We start from the raw sequence: 24,232 nt of genomic DNA on the forward strand, positions 1-24,232 counted from the left end.
TATATCACTTGGTGGAGTGTGTGTGTTTGTGTGTGTGTGTTGCGGCAAAGGCGAGGCATCTAACACGTGTGTCCTGAGGCATATGATGGTCAGACTTTTAGAGTTAGGATCAAACAGGCCAACACAAGGATGGAGGGGTTCTACAGACGGAGAGGCCTGACTGTCTTTATTCTGTATACAGTAGACTGCATAGCAGTCACTCCAGACTTCCAGATCTATGGGTCACTATAGACACCCCAGGGAACAGGTTCAGTTGGCCCTCCTATGAAGACACCAATACTGTCCAAGACCCATGTTGTTCTAGTGCCCACTGAACAACGGTCTAACAACCAAAATGTTTCACGTGACTTGTTGAGCCTAAATGATCATTATTAAAGGATCATCATAAAATGTCTTTCAGAGTGCTTCATTACATGTAATGTATATGTTAAAAAATAATGTAAAAATGTAACTGATGTCTCAATCTATTCACCACCAGTTCTGAGCAGCGAGTGTTAACCCACGGATGGTTGTTGGTTAGTGGCTGGAAGAGGGAACATAGGAAAGGTGTTTAATTGTCCCTGGTGTTAGCCACTCTTTGTTGGAAGTGAGAAACCAAGGGAAGGTGTTTGGTTGTTCCTGGTCTTAGCTACTCTTTGTTGGAAGGGAGAAACCCAGAGAAGGTGTCTGGTTGTTCGTGATCTCAGCTACTCTTTGTTGGAAGGGAGAAACCCAGGGAAGGTCTCTGGTTGTCCCTGGTATTAGCTACTCTTCTTTGGAAGGGAGAAACCCAGGGAAGGCGTCTGATTTTCCCTGGTATTAGCTACTCTTTGTTGGAAGGGAGAAACCCAGGGAAGGCGTCTGATTTTCCCTGGTATTAGCTACTCTTTGTTGGAAGGGAGAAACCAAGGGAAGGTGTCTGATTGTCCCTGGTCTTAGCTACTCTTTGTTGGAAGGGAGAAACCCAAGGAAGGTGTTTGGTTGTCCCTGGTCTTAGCTACTCTTTGTTGGAAGGGAGAAACCCAAGGAAGGTGTTTGGTTGTCCCTGGTCTTAGCTACTCACACAGTGGGTTGTTGGGAGTCTTCCTGTCGATGTACTCATTGAAGTCCATCAGGAACTCTGTGTTGTTTTTAGACGGCTTCAGATCCTTACAGTACTCCCTATGGGATGAAAAAAAAACTCAAATCCTATACATGTATATGTACAGGTAACTGCCAAAATAAAGGCAACACCAACATAAAGTGTCTTAATAGGGTGTTGGGCCACCACAGGCCAGAACAGCTTCAATGTGCCCTGTCATAGATTCTACAAGTGTCTGGAACTCTATAGGAGGGATGCGACACCATTCTTCCACAAGAAATTCCATCATTTGGTGTTTTGTTGATGGTGGAAAAAGCTGTCTCAGGCACCTCTCTAGAATCTCCCATGAGTGTTCAATTAGGTTGAGATCTGGTGACTGAGACAGCAAGGGCATATGGTTTACATGCTCAACAAACAATTGAGTGACCACTCGTACCCTGTGGATGGGGTCATTGTCATCCTATGGGAGCATAGCCATGGTAGCCAAAATAATGGCCTGCCCAGCATTTTTTATACATGACCCTAAGCATGATGGGATGTTAATTAACTCAGGAACCACACCTGTTTGGAAGAATTTGCTTTCAATATACTTTGTTATCCCTAATTTACTCAGGCGTCTCCTTTATTTTATCAGTTACCTGTATATAAACCTTTCTACAAATAACAGTCAATCTTCTTACCTTGGTGCAATGAGAGTGTATCCATACTCCTCAAACTTGTCTTCCTGCAAGCTTTCAGAGACTGTAGAAGAGCAGAAAGCTGTGAGTCCTACAAACATCTCTCTGTGCTATTCATATACACAGACCTTGGAACCGGAAGAAGTGTATCACACATAACTCATGTCAAGTTAACATGATGACCATTGATTGATACAGATGCTGATGAGATTCATGGCTGATGGATCAAATGACTTCTGTCAGAGACTGTAGACTGTCAACTGATGGGCCATGGTGATTCAGACATCATGAAGACAATCCCCAGTCCTAGACGGTCCACAGTTTGTATAGACACATGACTCCATGTCTGATAGAGAGATACAGCTTTGATGAATGTAAGTTAAGTGTTGTCTGTCAACTCCTCATTTTAAAGCATGGTGGGGGTATACATTCCTCTGTCCATCGTCACAGGGTGACCGTACCACCCCCTCCACCCAAGGAGCTTGGCTCATAGAAGTTTGTATCTTAAAGGTGGTAAATACTATGGTAAAGACTAGGTTTGGCAGCATAGAAGACAATGCAGGAAATACGCTCTATGTAAAGGGTTTATACTTAGTTGACTGTGACTAGAACTAGGTCTAGAAAAATCTACGGACAGCAGTGTACAGCAGAGAAAAATAAAGTATGAGACAATCTCTAATGAACAGATGTAAATCAGGTTGTGTGGACGACATGGAACCTTGGCGTGGGAATGACTTCCCTATGCATGCTGGGAAAAACAGCAGACAGACACGACTCTTCGAACAGGAGGAGAGAGACAAGAGGAGAAAAAATACTTGCCCTCGTCCCCTGGAGTGGACAAAATCCCCGCAGAGAGAGTATGTGAAAGATAGATGCATCCCCATGTGTGAATGAGGGAAGGAAGGAGGGAAGGAAAGTAGAAAAAACAGGGTAAAACCACAAGGGTCAAAGGTCAACAATATATTTTATTCACAGAGCGAGGCCTTGAATAAAAATATTGCACTCCCATCAAAAGGTTTCTTCTCAAAATGTAAATGTTGACAGATCAAGCTACAAGGAGCACGCAACGAGAGGCCTTCAATGTGGTTTAAAATGAGCATTCTAGCGATAACATTGCATTGCTTTCAATGCATTGATTTCAATGACCATTATCATCATATTGTCTGTACTGTAATACAGTGGTAATGATGAATCCATGGGGTTATTAGTGTTGAGTAATGTATTCATATGGCAATGCCATGGAAAGGAATAGAAGAGACATTCATCATGGAACATAATCCTGTTGTATTGCTTGGATATTACCTTGATATTGTTTAAAATATGGGGCTTATTATTATTATATTGTGGTGCGGTATTCGTCATGACCTCATGGGCTAGACTTCAGACTAGTACGTGAGGTCTTTGGTAGTAATTGTTGGAAAATAATGATGTCCATGTGTAGATTCTTGGTACATCGTCAATACTTCAATTACATTAAGTCTAATTTAAAAGACATTAATGACAGCCCAATGTTTATTTTGTCACTTTTTTTGAAATCATAGATTGCCTCCACCTACAGTGTCTTTAAGAAAGTGAATGAATGTATACAAACACGAAAGACACACACAGATACACAGATTTTCAATGAACCAGAGACATGTTTTAGGGAACTTCACTGAAAGATGTGGATACCATGCTGAAAGCAAACATTCCATGGCAATCACATACACTTTAGAATGTAAACATGCAACCTAGACTGATATTAAATTGTACAGTATTTGTACAATTAGGGGTGAAAGGTGAAAGGTTGGAGAGTTTAGTTACATGGCTGGGCAAGCCGATACCATTACAATACAGTCAAACCAGGAAGTGAATTGAAATCGAATCAGAGTCATTATTGTCAATAAGGATTTTTAGATTCTTGAATAGGAATTTCAAATCACTTCTGGTTCTGTCTGAATTTAAATGGAGCCTACCCCAACCACATGTGTTTTGGATAAAACAACAATGGCCACTCTCTCAATAAAAGTAGACTGTTAGTGTGTTATGTGACTCAGCGACCACATGAGACACACTCACACACAGGGGATACTGGTGCACACAAAAGGAGAGAGAGAGACAAAGAGAGAGACACAGAGAGAGAGAGGGAGAGGGAGAGGGAGAGGGAGAGGGAGAGAGGGAGAGAGAGAGAGAGGGAGAGAGAGAGAGAGAGAGAGAGGGAAAGAGAGAGAGAGAGAGAGAGGGAGAGAGAGAGAGAGAGAGAGAGAGAGAGGGGGAGAGAGAGAGAGAGAGAGAGAGAGAGAGAGAGAGAGAGAGAGAGAGAGAGAGAGAGAGAGAGAGAGAGAGAGAGAGAGAGAGAGAGAGAGAGAGAGGGAGAGAAAGAGAGAGAGAGAGAGAGGGGAGAGAGAGAGAGAGAGAGGTGATGCTCTGTGGGGATGAGGTGGTTTCTGTCTTTCATTAAGACTATTTTACGAGCCTGTAAACCTCTGAATGATTAAAAAAGAGAAACTAAAAAAGGGAGAAACTGTCCAGTCATGTTTTAGGCGAACACTCATCACTTTCTCTTTTATGGGTTCACCTTAAAATAATGCAAACATCCTCCCCTCTGTCCTTCCTGCTAGCTAGACTCTGGAAGGTTAGTGCCAAAGCCACATCTGAGTGCCATTGGGGCAGGTGGGATAAACAACATGCATACAGAGGCTTGTGAAAATACACACTCATACACACACTCACTATGGGGCAGCAGCATCGCATGCAAGGCTCTCCTTGTGTGTGGTCAGACTAGGGACTGAATCAGTGTGATCAAACACTATCTAAATCAGTTATAAGACCTATATCTAAATGACTCAGATTCGTGTATGTCACGACATCATTACACTACTATGGACCTCTTTACACTACACTACTTTGACAACACATTCTAGGTCCAGGAGAGATACTGTAGTGTAAAGAGACAGATCTAGATTTTCTCTTTAGGAGATGTCTCCCATACTACCTCCAGAGGAAGTGAGGGAGACAGCTACACCACATACCTCCCTCCCACACCACATGTCCCTGCAAGAATGACTTTCATTACCCTAATACCAGTAGATGGCATTTTGTTTGCCTATATACTACGGTATTTACGGTATGCTAATAGTTGCACTTACACAGGAAGCAGGAATGTGGCTTTGGCAACACCACATCAAGGTTAGTGTAAACAGAAAAGTTGCAAATCTAGTGTTGAAGAGAGATAGTGTGCCTAGAGGAATGGTGTTGTATTGGTAAGGAGATGGAACACAATTATGTTAGTTGCAGGAACTTCTTCACTAAGATAAAACAGAGCATTATGGGTACTGTAGTTCATCATGTACAGGTGTGAGCGCAGGAGGACAGGGAAGGTGTGAGGTAAGATACAGGAGGAGAATACTTGCCCAATTCCACTGAGGGGGTTCCAACACACGGAGAAGACAGGGGTGAGAAGGTCAGCAGGTGAGGACAGGAAGGAGGGAAGGAGGAGCGGGAAAGAGAAGGGGACAGGAACGAAGCAAACAGGGGTACACAATATTTTATTCCTCTGTGTGTTGAATAAGAACATTGCAGCTTGAACAGGATGTATGAGAAATGGGTTTCCCGTTTTACTGCAGAAAACAGATGATCAACTCAGGGACCGTCCCAATCAGCTAAGGGACTGACTGGTAGGAAAGTAAGACAGATTGTGTGTCTGTGTGTGTGTGTGTGTGCTTGGGGGACCGAACAGACCCACAGGAGGTACCCAGACAAACTGAACTTCCCAGGAAGACCTGTGTGTATATGTGCATGTATGTGTGTGTATGTGGGGAATAAAACAGACCCACAGGAGATACCCAGACTACAAAGACAGAAACACAGACCTTCCTATGGAAGACCCATCATCCTAACCCAATGACTGACTAACAACACACAATGATTTGACTAATGGGAATCTCGCAGCTTGAAGGGGACAAGCATGTGGAAATAAGTGTAGTGTGTGAGAGAGAGCGAATGAGAGAGGGAGTGTGTTTGTGTGTGCTCACAGTGAGGCTTCCCTTAACCCCTATGTGGTATACATTTAAATGTCATTGCCATCTTACAAATGTGTTTTGTCATTCTGTCTATATACAAAGGAAATGTTTACTGCGTATAAGGTCATGCCTTGATATAGGTCAGGAGAATGCTACTTACATTTGGCCTGGGTGATGGTGTCTCCGATAGTAGTGTGGATGTAATGCAGGCTGTACACTGGAAGGACCAAGGCTAGACTGGGAGCACGCACGCACGCACACACACACACACACACACACACACGCACACGCACACAGAATAATAGACGCACACGAATAGGTGCACACGCACAGAGATGAATGGGTGCACACACACTTACACCACATTTTCATATTTTGCACAGTTCTAACAAAGAACAAATTTGCAAGAATCACAGATCATCTCCACATAAACCTAAAAGTTGATCCACACATCAAAACAAAAATGTCTTCAAAACTTGTCACCTCTGGAGCTAAAACTTTCACACAGACATATTCTGCTGTGCTTTGTAACTTATTTTTTATAAGTACATTTATCATATGTACAGTTCACTCCTCGCAACTTTGTAAAAGTCATCATTCCCCATTCAAATACAATATTTCTTATTTTGCTCCAGATATCTGCATGCTCCAGTTTAGTGCACACATTTAGGACAGTCTCAAAAGGGTTTGGACTAGGTGGTACACACACATTTAGGACAGTCTCAAAAGGGTTTGGACTAGGTGGTACACACACATTTAGGACAGTCTCAAAAGGGTTTGGACTAGGTGGTACACACACATTTAGGACTGCCTCAAAAGGGTTTGGACTAGGTGGTACACACACATTTAGGACAGTCTCAAGAGGGTTTTGACTAGGTGGTACACACACATTTAGGACAGTCTCAAGAGAGTTTTGACTAGGTGGTACACAGCTACAACCAGAAGTTACTTTGTTTGTAGCAGGTTAGGAGAACTTACGCAGCAGGTTAGGAGAATTCACTTAACAGGTTAGGAGAATTGGGGTAAGGTTAGGATTAGTTAAAACGCTCTCCTAACTTGCTACGAAATGTCAACTCCGGGCGTATCTGTACTCCGCCTAGTCACAACCATAGAGATAGATAGAGGACTCATCTTTGTATCTGTGCCATTATTGCGCCTGTTCCAGCATGGGCAGCGTCATTGAGGCAATCTCCATTTTGAAGTAGTACATTTTCTTCTTCACAATTGGCTGATTCCTCCTGATGACCCGGTTGGACATGACTCCAACAGGGTCACCAGGAGGGATCAGCCAATGAATTTAGACCACCCAGTTGACTACATTAAAATCTGAGATTTGCACAACTAACCCAAGATAGACCACAGACTGTCATTTCCAATGGGAGCAAATTCATTATAGTGGGCAGAACAAGCAAGGAGGTGGACAGAGACAAGCACGAGTTAGCGAGATCCTATTGGCGTGTTCTAGCATATTTCCCGTAGGGAACGCATACTCTGAAGTGTACATGTGCAATAGCTCAATTCGCCCTTACACCCCTTCTAAACAACAAAACATTTTGAAACTTTGGCAAAGGGTAAAGTCTACAAAACATAATCCACTCTGTAAAATATTCTAGTCTTGGGGACAGAAAACCGCTAATTTCGATGAGAAATTAGCAGAATGTCGGGCCAAAATCCATCCAGCTCCATCTTCTCCCACTGCCTGCCACTGGGCTTCCTCTCATCACCATTTTTGGTGGCGAGTGGAAATGCCACCAGGAAGCTTCAAATTTACACTTCCGGTGAAACATCTGGCTCATTGTTCTATTTGCATTAAAATGTTGGAAGCCCTCAATGGCGGTACCTGTGCTAAAACTTCCTTTTGGCCACTAGAAGCCCCTATTATTCTCTATGGCCACGACCTTTCAAGCGGTTGCATTGATCAGGTGTCAGTGCACTACTCGTAGTCATAAGAGATGAAAACAGTGACTCCTATTGTTCTTCTAGATAGGGCCCGGAGTGTTTACGGAACCTAGTATATGCCTTGACCAGGTAAAACTCCAGACTCTTGACCCAGGAGAGTTTTCTTGGTCAAGTCACGTGGTCAGAATAAAAACTCAAGGCCCTAAAAATGAATAGTGTACATGGTATACTCAGGTAGGGGTACAAATACAGTACATGTAGCTGTTACCTGTAATCTGTACCCTTTACAGGGGCATATGTGTACGATCTTTCGCTTCGGTCTATGTACCGCTGTGGAGCAGAACACACATTTGTCATCAAAGGGACAGCTCACCCCGAAATAGTCTTTCCATCATGTTTTAGTTTACCTCATCCTGGGACTTCACTAGTGTGTGTACGGTGCGGTGGCCGGTTTCTCCATGAATCATGTTCGTTCTTATCTGAGGACAAAAAACACTTAGCTCTTAGGAGCAAGTTCAACCCACAACAGGATAGAATGTGGACACAAAGGTGGAAGCATTAAAGAAGACCATCAGTGGCCTCCATCTTACCTCTACTTTAATCTCATCCTCCAGCTCAGCGTCCAGGAAGTCCAGAGTTACAGGCTCCTGAAATTTAGGATTCTAGAGTGCGAGACAGAGAGCGAGAGACAGAGAGCGAGAGAGAAAGTGCGAGAGAAAGTGCGAGAGAGAAAGTGCGAAACAGAGTAAGAGAGAGTGAGAGAGAGAGAGAGAGAGAGAGAGAGAGAGAGAGAGAGAGACAGAGAGTGCACGCATGCGCGAGAGAGAGATCTAATACAACATTTACTGTTTTATAGATTGAATCAACCCAGGAAAGAGTTCCCCCAGGAATGATTTAAGACAGTCTATGTGAAACGACCTTTAAGGGTGGCATTAGTCATGCAAAAGACAACAGACCTGTGAAAAAAAAGCAGCCTACCTGTCTATTTGAAATATTATGGGTATTTTGCTTACTGCAAATTAGTCATGCAAAAATTACCCTATGTCCAGATTAAAATGATTTACAGTCAGGATTTGTCTCAATCTTTGTCCGTGAACCCTTCCTCATGAGCCTAGACAGATACAGCACCAAAACTCCAAAACAAACTTTATGAAATAGGAGTTGAGATATTAACAGGAGATAAACCAAACCATTTAATACAGATAAGGTACAAACACAAACATACAAAGATAAGCTATGTGCCAACCTTTCCTCTACCTACATGTACATATTACCTCAACTAAGCTGTGCCACCGCACATTGACTCTGTACCGGTACACCCTGTAGACAGCCTCGCTACTGTTATTTTATTGTTGCTCTTTAATTATTTGTTATTTTTCTATTTTGTTATTTTGTTTTTAAACATTTTTTACTTCCGTTTATTTTAGTATACACTTTCTTAACACTTATTTTTCTTAAAACTGCATTGTTGGTTAAAACCTCTCTAGGTTAGGGGGCGGTATTTTCACATCCGGATGAAAAGCGTGCCCAAAGTAAACTGCCTGCTACTCAGGCCCAGAAGCTAAGATATGCATATTATTAGTAGATTTGGATAGAAAACACTCTGAAGTTTCAAAAACTGTTTGAATGATGTCTGTGAGTATAACATAACTTATTTGGCAGGCAAAACTCTGACAAACCATCCAGGATTTTTTGTTGTTGTTGAGGTCATGCTCTTTTCAATGGGTTTTCTATGGGGATCTGGTTTTCTAAATCACTTGCTTGCAATTCCTATCGCTTCCACTGGATGTCAACAGTCTTTAGAAATTGTATAGTACCTCACTCAAACAGACCCCTAGTGCTTCACACACACAGTAGTATATCACTCAGAGGGACCCCTAGTGCTTCACACACAGGCATTCACACACACAGGCACTCACAAATTGGTTGATGTTTTTCCTTTGAGTAATGAAGAAGTAGCCCTGTTCAGAACGAGGGTCGAGTGAAGTGTGTTGTTGTTTGTTAGAGTCGTGTAACATGAAAGCACGCTCCACTTTGTTTTCGTCCGGTATTGAACGCAGTTTATCCCGTCTTAAATTTGAGTGATTATTTACGTTAAAAAATACCTAAAGTTGTATTAGGAAAGTTGTTTGAAATGTTTGGAAATGTTTGGACAAAGATTACAGGTAACTTGTGAGATATTTTGTAGTCATGTTGCGAACCGGTGTTTTTCTGGATCAAATGCGCCAAATAAATTGACATTTTGGATATATAATGACGGAATTAATCGAACAAAAGGACCATTTGTCATGTTTATGGGACATATTGGAGTGCCAACAGAAGAAGCTCGTCAAAGGTAAGGCATGAATTATATATTTATTTCTGAGTTTTGTGTCGCGCCTGGCGGGTTGAATTATGATTGTCTGTGTTTGTTTGACGGGGTGCTATCCTCAGATAATCGCATGGTTTGCTTTCGCCATAAAGCCTTTTTGAAATCTGACACGTTGGCTGGATTAACAACAAGTGTAACTTTAATTTGGTGTATTGCATGTGTGATTTCATGAAAGTTTAATATTTCTAGTAATTTAATTTGAATTTGGTGCTCTGCCATTTCACCGGATGTTGTCAAATCGATCCTGTTAAAGGGATTTGATCCCTAAGAAGTTTTAAGGGCTTGTAAGTAAGCATTTCACTGTAAGGTCTGGCTCATGTTGTATTTGGCGCAGGTACTTTATTATTATCTATCCTGATGCCTAGTCACTTTACCCTGGCTTCATGTACATATCTAACTCAAATACTTCATACCTCTGCACATTGATCTGGTACTGTTACTCGCTGTATTTAGCTCCACATTGATCTGGTACTGGTACTCCCTGTATATAGCTCCACATTGATCTGGTACTGGTACTCCCTGTATTTAGCTCCACATTGATCTGGTACTGGTACTCCCTGTATATAGCTCCACATTGATCTGGTACTGGTACTCCCTGTATATAGCTCCACATTGATCTGGTACTGGTACTCCCTGTATATAGCTCCACATTGGTCTGGTACTCCCTGTACATATAGGGTGGCAGGTAGCCTAGTGGTTAGAGCATTGGGCCAGTAACCGAAAGGTTGCTAGATTGAATCCCTGAGCTGACAAGTTAAAAATCGGTTGTTCTGCCCCTGAACAAGGCAGTTAACCCATTGTAAATAAGAATTTGTTCTTAAAGTGACATGGATTCAATTGAAAGATTGTTGGGAAAACCACAAGTTTTCACCTTCAAATATCAAATAAAATTGTATTCATCACGTGATAAACAACTTGTGTAGACTTTACAGTGAAATGCTTGCTAACAAAGCTTTCTCAACAATGCAGAGTTTAAAAAAAAAATATATATAAAATGGTAACTAACACGAGGAATAAAACAAAATACACAAGAATGGAGCTATATACAGGCAGTACCAGATCAATGTGGAGCTATATATATATATATATTTAATTTGACCTATATAAGTCAGTTAATATCACCAAACCACAGCATTTATCTGAAGTCTTTACCCATACTTGTGTATTGACTTAATGCACAGTAATGATGTTTTGATACAAGAACACCAGTGACATATTTCCTCAGGGCAGTTTACGGGAAAGCTGTGAGGCGGACATTACACTAAAGACTGATGTGAAACACATGGCTACGTGGGCGTAAGCTCCATGTTCTCCCTGTGTTTGTTGTGTGGAAATCATGAAGTGTCCCTCGCAAACCTTCTCTACACAAACCCATATGGTGACCTTTTCCGAGATAGCTTTGTTTGGCTAGCTTCCCCTAGTGCTAAGTGTGGCTAGGCTACACTAGGGTAATGTTATGCTAGGCTAACGGTAGGCTAACGCCAGGCTGCTAAATCTCCCATGCCTTGCTAACAGGTATATTGGGGCTTTGCTTAACAATGTTGTGCAGCATACTGTGATTAAAGGAACATATGAGTGTTGTAGTTTTGTGTGTGTGTGTGTGTGTGTGTGTGTGTGTGTGTGTGTGTGTGTGTGTGCTGTACCTTTGGGCAGAGGTTGGGATGCAGCAAGACGTAACCGTTGGGGTCAATGGCAAAGTAATAACCATTTGGTCCAAACTACAAGAGATAGAAAGAGACAGGAGAGTTAGTGTGTGTGTCGATGGTATTGATGGTGTTCTGGATACTTAACCTAGGCTATGTGGGTATGTGTTAGTGTGTGTGTGTAGCACACAGGCGAGTGTGTCTTACTGTAAATCTCGGTGTTAATCTTTTGATGTCGTCCAGCGACACATCGATAGCCATCACTCCCAGGATCAGCTGGTTTTGGGGCCTCTGGGAGAAAAAACAAACAAGGAAAAGTGGTATGAGACCAAAACAAAGCATTATATAGTACCTCACTCAGACGGACCCCTAGTGCTTCACACACACAGTAGTATATCACTCAGAGGGACCCCTAGTGCTTCACACACAGGCATTCACAAAAACAATTTAACTCCGATGACTCAAGTCCCTTGGCGACTTTAAAAAACATTTCCAAAGCAAAGAGCACAGTGGAGATAAAACATGTCCTTTAGAAATCCTTGTTGTTACTGTGACTCATTAACGAGTCATTCTCAGCCTGGCTTTAGTCATTACAGGTCCATCAAACACCATCCATGTATTGATACGAAGGCTGTGTGTGCTGTTTTTAAAGGTATGTAGTTCTGTTCTTGAGCTGATCTTGTCCACTAATTGTCTATATGTTTTGTGTGGATCCCAGCAAGAGTAGCTGAGGCTTTCACAACAACTAATGAGGATCCTACTAAAATACCGAAATACCAAATAGCATCATCTTGACGTAGTTAGCTACTGTTATCAGATGTCGTTGCTTCCTGTGGCACAGAGTGGGCAGGCTTTGAAGAGTGACACTATATCAGCAAAATGGCTGACAAGTACCTCAACAAGGAGATAGTAGAGGAAGAAAGGACCCACATCGTAATCGACTGCCGAGCAGACAAGGTAAAAATCTGTCGTTCTGCCCCTGAGCAAGGCAGTTAACCCACTGTTCCCAGTCCTGTGGTGTGACCCAGTGTTCAGTTCTGGAGGTGAACCTGGCTGAGAGGTCATCAACGCCCTGCTTCTGGGACATACTGCTGTCCAAATCAAACACACTTCTGAAAGCTCATTGCGGGAATGCAAGTAAATTAGTAAGTAAGCAAGTAAGCAGTCAGCCAGCCAGTCAGTCAGTCAGATAGCAGTCAGTCAACCAGTCAGACAGTCAGTCAACCAGCCAGTCAGTCAGTTAGTCAACCAGTCAGTCAGTCATATAGCCAGTCAGTCAACCAGTCCGTCAACCAGTCAGTCAACCAGCCAGTCAGCCAGCCAGTCAACCAACCAGTCAGTCAACCAGCCAGCCAGTCAACCAGCCAGCCATCCAGCCAGTCAACCAGCCAGCCAGTCAACCAGCCAGCCAGCCATCCAGCCAGTCAGTCAGCGCTGTACCTGTAGTCCCCTCTCTTTGTCAGCTTTGGTGTTGGTCTTGTTGAAGACTGGAAGTGTTCCTGTGATCACCAGACCCAGCTCCTGTCAACCAGATCACATGTATTTTCAGTCCATCTCCTTTAGAACAGCATGTCAACACCCCTACTGGTCTTATCAGACTGATAACAACAGGTATAATATGCACCAGTTGAAGCTGGTGGGGGGAGCTATAGGAGGATGGGCTTGTTGTAATGGCGGCAATGGAATCAATGGAACGGAGACAAACATGTGGTTTCAATATGTTTGATGCGTTTAATACCGTTCCATTGAATCCATCCCTGCCATTACAATGAGCCCATCCTCCTATAACTCCTCCCACCAGCCTCCTCTGCTATGCATTCTCTATGCACATATACTGTATACTGGTGTAGGTTGTGTTCATGTACTATAGTCTATAGGTAAGAATAGTACTTGAAATGAAATAGTAGCCTGCTCCCATATCTGTTTGTGTTGTAAACTCAAGCACAAGCAGATATGGGAACAGGCTAATGTACTAGCCCTGTGGAGCAAGACCACAAGGCAGATTATAGTGAGAGTCCATAATACTAACTCTCCATTGGTGTCAGAGAGGGTAATTAATGACGCAAATACACTTTCCAGTACAAACACCAGCTATCTAGTTATAAATACAAATAGCAGAAATAATGGGAAGCTGTGCAGGGTAGTATTTACAGTGTGAATTTGGGGACAACAAGGCTTACACAGGGTGTCAGGCTGTTGACTATGGTAAGTGTAGATACTGTATTATAAACTTGCTATGTGTGTCAGAGTGCAACTAGTGACGCAAACACCCTTTTAATACAAACACCAGCTGTCTAGATCTAAAAGTAACTCCTATCAAAGTCAAGCTGCGTCCTGACTTAAACAGTGGATAAGGGATGAAAGTGCATCCGATAGAGAAAACGTCATGTTTCCATGTTCAATCATATAACATTGTTTACTATGGAATGAGAAAGAAATCTTCCCCCGAAATGAATGGACTCAAAATGACATGTCTTTGCAGGTAACCAGACACAGGGCCATGTGGTGTGCCGCTTTGCTTGTGTGTGTGTGTGTGTGAGAACACACAGTGGGCCGCTATTGTGACGTGTGGCTGGAGAAGCATCTGTTTCCAGTAATGAGGTGGACAGCCTCCATCACCACGACAGGGAAGACACCATCTCTCTAGTGCGTCTGGATGGTCTTCATGGTATTATGTGTGCTTACTGGAAATGTGCGATGACCTCTGAATCTGTAATCAGATTTCCTTATTGCACTGAGACTGTGTCATGCTGTTGGATTTGACACTATACATCCATCTTGCTGTCTCCAACTTCACATTATATACTAAACAAAAATATATGTGTGTATGGCGTTGTGTGGGCGAGCGGTTTGCTGATGTCAACGTTGTGTGAGCGAGCGGTTTGCCGATGTCAACGTGTGTTGTCGAGCGGTTTGCTGATGTCAACGTTGTGTGGGCGAGCGGTTTGCTGATGTCAACGTTGTGTGGACGAGCGGTTTGCTGATGTCAACGTTGTGTGGGCGAGCGGTTTGCTGATGTCAACGTTGTGTGGGCGAGCGGTTTGCTGATGTCAACGTTGTGTGGGCGAGCGGTTTGCTGATGTCAACGTTGTGTGGGCGAGCGGTTTGCTGATGTCAACGTTGTGTGGGCGAGCGGTTTGCTGATGTCAACGTTGTGTGAGCGAGCGGTTTGCCGATGTCAACGTGTGTTGTCGAGCGGTTTGCTGATGTCAACGTTGTGTGGGCGAGCGGTTTGCTGATGTCAACGTTGTGTGGACGAGCGGTTTGCTGATGTCAACGTTGTGTGGGCGAGCGGTTTGCTGATGTCAACGTTGTGTGGGCGAGCGGTTTGCTGATGTCAACGTTGTGTGGGCGAGCGGTTTGCTGATGTCAACGTTGTGTGGGCGAGCGGTTTGCTGATGTCAACGTTCTGTGGGCGAGCGGTTTGCTGATGTCAACGTTGTGTGGGCGAGCGGTTTGCTGATGTCAACGTTGTGTGGACGAGCGGTTTGCTGATGTCAACGTTGTGTGGGCGAGCGGTTTGCTGATGTCAACGTTGTGTGGGCGAGCGGTTTGCTGATGTCAACGTTGTGTGGGCGAGCGGTTTGCTGATGTCAACGTTGTGTGGGCGAGCGGTTTTGACGTCAACGTTGTGTGGGCGAGCGGTTTGCTGACGTCAACGTTGTGTGGGCGAGCGGTTTGCTGATGTCAACGTTGTGTGGGCGAGCGGTTTGCTGATGTCAACGTTGTGTGGACGAGCGGTTTGCTGATGTCAACGTTGTGTGGGCGAGCGGTTTGCTGATGTCAACGTTGTGTGGGCGAGCGGTTTGCTGATGTCAACGTTGTGTGGGCGAGCGGTTTGCTGATGTCAACGTTGTGTGAGCGAGCGGTTTGCTGATGTCAACGTTGTGTGGGCGAGCGGTTTGCTGATGTCAACGTTGTGTGGGCGAGCGGTTTGCTGATGTCAACGTTGTGTGGGCGAGCGGTTTGCTGATGTCAACGTTGTGTGGGCGAGCGGTTTGCTGATGTCAACGTTGTGTGGGCGAGCGGTTTGCTGATGTCAACGTTGTGTGGGCGAGCGGTTTGCTGATGTCAACGTTGTGTGGACGAGCGGTTTGCTGATGTCAACGTTGTGTGGGCGAGCGGTTTGCTGATGTCAACGTTGTGTGGGCGGTTTGCTGATGTCAACGTTGTGTGGGCGAGCGGTTTGCTGATGTCAACGTTGTGTGGGCGAGCAGTTTGCTGATGTCAACGTTGTGTGGGCGAGCGGTTTGCTGATGTCAACGTTGTGAACAGAGTGCCCCATGGTGGCGGTGGGGTTATGGTATGGGCAGGCATAAACTACGGACAACGAACACAATTGCATTTTATCGATGGCAATTTGAATGCACAGAGATACCGTGACGAGATCCTGAGGCCCATTGTCGTGCCATTCATTCGCACCATCACCTCCTGTTTCAGCATAATAATGCACAGCCCCATATTGGAAAGATCTGTGCACAATTCCTGGAAGCTGAACATTTCCTAGGTCTTCCATGGCCTGCATACTTACCAGACATGTCACCCATTGAGCATGTTTGGGATGCTCTGGATTGATGTGTACGACAGCGTGTTCCTGTTCCCGCCAACATCCAGCAACTTCGCACAACCATTGAAGAGGAGTGGGACAACATTCCACAGGACACAATCCACAGCCTAATCAACTCTATGTGAAGGAGATGTATTCCCAGTCATGTGAAATCCATAGATTAGGGCCTAGCAAATTTTTTTTTTATTGATTGATTATCTGATATGAACTGTAACTCAGTAAAACCTTTGAAATTGGTGCATGTTGCGTTTATATTTTTGTTCAGTATAAATATTGTGTGTGCTGGGTTGTTTCTGACTTGTTTCAGTGCACTGGGTCCTTGCCTTATCTACTGTTGAAGTTCATACAAAACTTGAACTTGATATGAGCTATTTCTAGAACCAGAAAGTGTGTGTTCATGTAAAATATGAACTCAATACGTGATATTTTTTAGAACTAGATATCTGGTGTTTGTATTGGAAAATTGTATTTGCGTCACTAGTTGGACTCTCGGACACCCTTAGCAGGTTTATATACAGTATGTGCATTAACCATAGTCAACAGTGTCTTGGCTGATGGTACTGTAGTATTGGGAAGTACATTTTCTTCACTATTAGAAGCCTTTGACACCCAAGTTTGTATTAGTTCTACCCTCCAGTGTTGGGGTAAAGTTGTACAAATATGTACAAATATTGAATTCCAATTAAATTCCAAAAGATGTACGAGTGAATTCAAGAATTTAATTGGAATTTCAGTTTAAATTGGAAATGATCCCAACCCTGGTACAGTTTAATATAAACTTGATCCCAACCCTGGTACACTTTAATATAAACTTGATCCCAACCCTGGTACAGTTTAATATAAACTTGATCCCAACTCTGGTACAGTTTAATATAAACTTGATCCCAACCCTGGTACAGTTTAATATAAACTTGATCCCAACCCTGGTATTGTTTAATATAAACTTGATCCCAACTCTGGTACAGTTTAATATAAACTTGATCCCAACCCTGGTACACTTTAATGTAAACTTGATCACAACCCTGGTACACTTTAATGTAAACTTGATCCCAACCCTGGTACACTTTAATATAAACTTGATCCCAACCCTGGTACACTTTAATGTAAACTTGATCCCAACCCTGGTACAGTTTAATATAAACTTGATCCCAACCCTGGTACAGTTTAATATAAACTTGATCCCAACCCTGGTACAGTTTAATGTAAACTTGATCCCAACCCTGGTACAGTTTAATATAAACTTGATCCCAACCCTGGTACAGTTTAATGTAAACTTGATCCCAACCCTGGTACACTTTAATGTAAACTTGATCCCAACCCTGGTACACTTTAATGTAAACTTGATCCCAACCCTGGTACACTTTAATGTAAACTTGATCCCAACCCTGGTACACTTTAATGTAAACTTGATCCCAACCCTGGTACACTTTAATGTAAACTTGATCCCAACCCTGGTACACTTTAATGTAAACTTGATCCCAACCCTGGTACAGTTTAATATAAACTTGATCCCAACCCTGGTACAGTTTAATATAAACTTGATCCCAACCCTGGTACAGTTTAATATAAACTTGATCCCAACCCTGGTACAGTTTAATATAAACTTGATCCCAACCCTGGTACAGTTTAATATAAACTTGATCCCAACCCTGGTACAGTTTAATATAAACTTGATCCCAACCCTGGTACAGTTTAATATAAACTTGATCCCAACCCTGGTACAGTTTAATATAAACTTGATCCCAACCCTGGTACAGTTTAATATAAACTTGATCCCAACCCTGGTACAGTTTAATATAAACTTGATCCCAACCCTGGTACAGTTTAATATAAACTTTATCCCAACCCTGGTACAGTTTAATATAAACTTGATCCCAACCCTCGTACAGTTTAATATAAACTTGATCCCAACCCTGGTACAGTTTAATATAAACTTGATCCCAACCCTGGTACAGTTTAATATAAACTTGATCCCAACCCTGGTACAGTTTAATATAAACTTGATCCCAACCCTGGTACAGTTTAATATAAACTTGATCCCAACCCTGGTACACTTTAATGTAAACTTGATCCCAACTTTGGTACAGTTTAAAAACCCAATAATGTTATGAGTCCATCAGACAAAAACATGAACACCACACAAGGGTTAATGGAATGAATAGTGTAAAAGTGTACTGCAGGATTTGTTTTGAACCATTTCAACCTGTATTCCTATATTTCCTGTAGAGCTAGGCTGTCTGAACAGTGACAGCCTGTATTCCTATATTTCCTGTAGAGCTAGGCTGTCTGAACAGTGACAGCCTGTATTCCTATATTTCCTGTAGAGCTAGGCTGTCTGAACAGTGACAGCCTGTATTCCTATATTTCCTGTAGAGCTAGGCTGTCTGAACAGTGACAGGATTAGCCTGAAAGTCTGAGGGAATTGAATTTGAGTTGGAATTTGTGGAATTGTTGGGGACAATATTGAATTAGGGAATTTGGAATTGAAAGGAATTGAATTATCTCTGAATTCAAAGACTGACCTGTATTTTGAATTTAATTCAATGGAATTTACAGGGAGAGAATTGAACTGGAATTGCATTTGTGGAATTGACTCCAACCCTGAAGTGTAAACACTTCACCCATCTTCACTGTAACCATCCAGAATACAACTTCACACTATTTCTGATACTGTGCTGTAACTATATTGACACCACTGCTGTTGGTTCATATCTGATCCCCCGTTCAATATTGTATCACTTGGTGTAACGTACCAGTGCGTCCTGGTAAACGTTGGTCCATTGAACCTGCTTGGCCTTGTTGTTTGCTTTGACCATGGGCCTTCCCAGTACATCCAGATACTCCTGTTGTGTGTGAGAGAGGAATCAGACCAAACCAATGAGACAATCACTACTGTGCATTGAATAGCATGACTATATAGAGAAGTGTACCATATGACCACAAGAGGGCATAAGACACAAACTCGAAAGAACTGTAGAAACGCTGTATTGCATTATTACAACGTGCCAGATTTACTGAACATGCACCAAAGCAAGGTTTGCCTCTTATAGTTGAGTTTAGACTTCAGTGTTTTAAGATCTATTTGATTACTGTTTACCTGAGTGTTGATCCTGATAGCACCGATGGAGGGGATTTCATAATAGTACCCTGGAACACAAGTATTTCACCTTTACACGTCATAACTTACAATATAACATACCAGGACACAGTATGGCAGACTTTGGCTCTGATTGAATCACATGACAATGCATCCTTGTTCTCTTCCTGGAAGTTGTCACTTATCTGACATGGTCTGGTCCTACTGTAAAAGCATTAGGGTGGACACATTGCTTTTCCTCATCTAATCATATCAGATAGGTAGGAAGGAGGTAGTATTCAGGCAGGGTATGTGTGTTTGCGCGCGTGTGTGTTCTGTACCTTTGTTGGTGCAGGCCATCCACTGGATTGGTCCTTTGTCATAGTTGTGTTGGCCCACTGAGAACGTGAATATCCGCACCTAAAGGGTCAACATAGGGTCAAGGGTCATAAATAGATGTAACATGTCTGTATCTGTGTACAGTATATGTTTCAGTGTATGCATATGCCTTGTATATCTCTACAGTATGTATATGCTGGTGTGTATTATCTAGCAAGAGATGGGAATACTAGTCCACCCGTTGCCCTGGGATTTCTACACTCTGCTTACCAAACACAGTATACGGCCGATTATGAACAAATATACACACCTCAGGAGGCTGGTGAAGGGAGGACGGCTCATAATAATGACTGGAATGGAGTGACTGTAATGGTATCAGACACTAGGAAAATATGTATTTGATGTGTTCGAATATCATTCCATGGATTCTGCTCCAGCCATTACCATGAGTCCGTCCTCCCCAATTAAGGTGCAACCAGCCCCCTGTGATACACACATCTGTATCATTGAGTAATTGAAGCGCTTTGATTTATGCACGACAGAATGCATCCTGTAGCAGCTCCTCTGATGGAGATCTTCCCCAGGATCATGTAAACTACCCACAGAACCTGAGGGTTCCTTATGTCTGTGTGTAGGAGACGTCTCTATCTCTCAACCAACCTTTTTGTCAGCGTTATACTTCTGGAAGATCTCCTGGGCCCTCTCCTCTCCTCCGTCAGTGAACAGCATGATGATCTTGTTACACAACGCCCTGCCCTGGGTCACGTTCAACTAGAGAGACAGAGAGGGGAATGACGGAGGGGGGATAGAAAGAGTGGGGAGAGGAGGGGGGACACACAGAGAGAGAAGTGGGTTTACAGAGAGCAAAAGAGAGAGAGGGGGGAGTGGGGACACAGCACAGAGAGAGAACGAGAGAGAGGACGAGTAGGGACACAGAGACAAGGGGGGGTTGGGGGCGAGAGGAAACAACACAACATACATTTTATGTCATTTAAATTACTAAAGCACAGTGATTAGGTTTACGATGCACTGTGTGTTTACAAACCATCAGTTATTGAAAGATAATTTTATTGTGTCTTGAACCACTATTTCCCCAGGTCTTGTATTTGTTGTACTCAAACTAATTGACCTTTAGGATGGGACAATGAAGATTTATTGAATTGAAAAGGTCAGACCTGGACAAACCATTCCCAACTAAATCCACTTATTTTACTTTCAATAAACTTAACTCTAAGAGTGCTGACCTTCCTTTTTACAAATCATTTAATTTAATTTATGAATGTGGGCACCCTATCAACATAAGGTTTGATGGAAAAGGTTTAATGTATCGCCATCAGAGTCCTATTTATAAGGAACCAAATGGAGGAAAACGGACTGAAACAGGGAGAGAGACTGCCTGAATTTGTCCAATAACAAACGTTTTGCTACGGTGTGCCCAAATGAATTACGACCCAAGTGATTGAAACAAATGGAAGAGTGAAATGTCCAAAATTACCAGCAGATGGCGAAACGTGACAACAATAACAGGTGGTCTCCTCTGGGGCGATTACTAGTACTATAGCTTGTGTTTCCATTTTTATTCTCATCATTTAAGCTAATCTAATGTCTCCATTTTATCGAGTTACATCAACCACGTGGGCTAATGAAAAACAGGGAAAACCCAGGGGACACAAAGTGGAAAAATACAAGGGATATGTTTAATGTTTTGTAGACACACAGACCATGCCTCTCTCCCTGCCTCTTCTTTTCCTCTCGCTTTCTCGCTCAATCTCTTGAACGCACTCACACACGCCACACCACAGTCCCTCCTAACTGACACTCAACTTCATGCACACATACATGAATACATCCAAACACATCAAACTATAGCACACACACACACACACTCTCATCCCCTACCGATGAGAGCTGCTCGAAGGCCAACTCGAAGCCGCCTTTATAGTTGGTGATGCCCTTGGCTGAGATGTTCCGCACAGCGTCCTTCAGGAACCTCTTGTTCCTCACGTTGGCCTGTACCAGGTTCTGAAAGCACGCTGCCTTCATCGCTTTATCATTAAACTGTACCAGACAGATAGACAGAGGGAGGGGGGGGGGGGGGTTGTTGAATTATCATTGAACTGTACCAGACAGATAGACAGAGGGGGGGGGGGGGGGGGGGGGGGGGTGTTGTTGAATTATCATTGAACTGTACCAGACAGATGGACAGACTGTACCAGGGACAGAGGGGGGGGGGGGGGGGGGGGGTTGTTGAATTATCATTGAACTGTACAAGACAGATAGACAGAGGGGGTGGGGGGGGGGGGATGAGTTGTTGAATTATCATCGAACTGAATGAGAGACAGAAAGAGAAATAGAAAAGTCACCCACTGAGACAGAGGATGAGCCATACATATACGTTCCTACACACCCACACACACGACAGGGAATAAGGCTCTGTGTTTTAAGGCATTGATGTTTGGTACAGGCTGTGGTTAGAAATACTAATATTAGTCATCTCAAATGGGAAGTGATATCATTCTGTCCACATTTACATACACAAGAAAAGTTGACTGCTACAGACACTCCAGCCACAGAGATCACTGCTACAGACACTCCAGCTACAGAGATCACTGCTACAGACACTCCAGTTACAGAGATCACTGCTACAGACACTCCAGTTACAGAGATAACTGCTACAGACACTCCAGTTACAGACACTCCAGTTAGAGATAACTGCTACAGACACTCCAGCCACAGAGATCACTGCTACAGACACTCCAGCCACAGAGATCACTGCTACAGACACTCCAGTTACAGAGATCACTGCTACAGACACTCCAGTTACAGAGATAACTGCTACAGACACTCCAGTTACAGAGATAACTGCTACAGACACTCCAGTTACAGAGATAACTGCTACAGACACTCCAGTTACAGAGATAACTGCTACAGACACTCCAGTTACAGAGATAACTGCTACAGACACTCCAGTTACAGAGATCACTGCTACAGACACTCCAGTTACAGAGATAACTGCTACAGACACTCCAGTTACAGAGATAACTGCTACAGACACTCCAATTACAGAGATCACCGCTACAGACACTCCAGTTACAGAGATAACTGCTACAGACACTCCAGTTAGAGATCACTGCTACACGCACTCCAGTTACAGAGATAACTGCTACAGACACTCCAGTTACAGAGATCACTGCTACAGACACTCCAGTTACAGAGATCACCGATACAGACAGGAGGGAGGGGTCTGTGGGGACAATGATATTAGCATCGCCATCTGTACAACCAGTCTCTCTCTAACACACACACGCGCGCACACACACACACACACACACACACACACACACACACACACACACACACACACACACACACACACACACACACACACACACACACACACACACACACACACACACACACACACACACACACACGTTCTTGTTATGAAATCAGTCTTCTTATTCTTATAAGAAGGGTTCATTAGCTTTGCCTGAAAATCTGTAGTTGGCTCTGAAACATTAATATCCGTATAACACCGCTGCCTAATTTAATCAGCATCAAACAACCGTTGGGTTGCTAGGACTACCTCTCTGAAAAATACAACAACTGAAATGTCTTGTTATTAAGGAAGTAGAAAAACAAATATAACATACAGGAATCAAATCAATTCCAAGAGCAAATTAAGATTCATATTAAGAGACAGTAAGAGCAAGAGAGAGCGAGATGGAGAGAGAGACAGACAGAGAGAGAGAGAGCGAGAGGGAGAGACAGACAGAGAGCGAGAGAGAGCGAGATGGAGAGAAACTTACACGCACACACACACGCACACACACTCTTCAGAAAACTTTCCACTCCATAACCTAAAGAAACAGAAGGGTGTGGAGACATAAGAACTGGGGGGATTGATGGAAAGTTTTCATATATCACCACAGGGGGACTTGTGTTTCTGCAGATCCAAATAAAGACTAACATGCTGGGGCGGTTTCTAAATAATTATGGATGGAGATGTCCCCCGTCCCCAGCCCCTTAACGCTCGGGAAATCCAGTTTCTCACAGAATTCTCACAGAGACTTCTCTATTAATCTCCTTCGTTTTATGTTCGGGAACTGGATAGTCGCATCTGTATTTCATCATTCCTCACCACTCTCATATCGTCTATCTGGCGCTCAGATAGATAAATAGCCTATGTGTAAAGACCACGTTCTGCCAACTGCCTTGGATACTCACATAGACCACATTGACGTAGTCATCGTCAGACAGGGTCTCCAGCATCTCGTTGACAGAGGTGTGGATTAGCTTGAGGGTGAGACCAGAGACACTGCCACTCCTACGGACAGACGTTATAACTTGTTATTACATACCTATCACTGTGTTATTATGTGCCTGTTACTATAATGTAATGGGAAAATAACCATGAAAAACAGTCATTGTCTGGTCTGGAGGTGTGGATCAGTTTGAGCGTTAACTCAGACACCTACAGGAAGGAGAGAAAGGGCATTAAGTACCACAGGAGCAGGTTATTACCCGATGCTACACATCTAGGACTGTGTTATCCAGACAAATATGTGTTTGTTTGTTCTGGATTTAACTTGAACTGGG

The 24,232-nt window shown here is 43.2% G+C and overlaps 1 protein-coding gene across 2 annotated transcripts in view; it reads right to left on the bottom strand.

Moving 5' to 3' along the window:
• The window catches only part of LOC139393227 (voltage-dependent calcium channel subunit alpha-2/delta-1-like), a 153,078-nt gene that overhangs the window by 23,568 nt on the left and 105,278 nt on the right, over positions 1 to 24,232 (bottom strand). For both annotated transcript variants that reach the window (XM_071141676.1, XM_071141675.1), the window contains exons 10-24: positions 23,861 to 23,960; positions 21,533 to 21,691; positions 20,294 to 20,404; positions 19,636 to 19,714; positions 19,316 to 19,365; positions 18,972 to 19,061; positions 13,092 to 13,172; positions 11,859 to 11,942; positions 11,652 to 11,726; positions 8,228 to 8,299; positions 8,045 to 8,116; positions 7,906 to 7,967; positions 5,899 to 5,975; positions 1,741 to 1,801; positions 1,043 to 1,140 (exon numbers count right to left, since the gene is read on the bottom strand). In XM_071141676.1, coding sequence (XP_070997777.1) covers positions 1,043 to 1,140; positions 1,741 to 1,801; positions 5,899 to 5,975; positions 7,906 to 7,967; positions 8,045 to 8,116; positions 8,228 to 8,299; positions 11,652 to 11,726; positions 11,859 to 11,942; positions 13,092 to 13,172; positions 18,972 to 19,061; positions 19,316 to 19,365; positions 19,636 to 19,714; positions 20,294 to 20,404; positions 21,533 to 21,691; positions 23,861 to 23,960 — 1,271 coding nt within the window. The remainder of the gene's footprint in view (positions 1 to 1,042; positions 1,141 to 1,740; positions 1,802 to 5,898; positions 5,976 to 7,905; positions 7,968 to 8,044; positions 8,117 to 8,227; positions 8,300 to 11,651; positions 11,727 to 11,858; positions 11,943 to 13,091; positions 13,173 to 18,971; positions 19,062 to 19,315; positions 19,366 to 19,635; positions 19,715 to 20,293; positions 20,405 to 21,532; positions 21,692 to 23,860; positions 23,961 to 24,232) is intronic.

This window comes from Oncorhynchus clarkii, chromosome 33, assembly GCF_045791955.1.
Source record: "Oncorhynchus clarkii lewisi isolate Uvic-CL-2024 chromosome 33, UVic_Ocla_1.0, whole genome shotgun sequence".
Classification (NCBI taxonomy): Eukaryota; Metazoa; Chordata; class Actinopteri; order Salmoniformes; family Salmonidae; genus Oncorhynchus; species Oncorhynchus clarkii.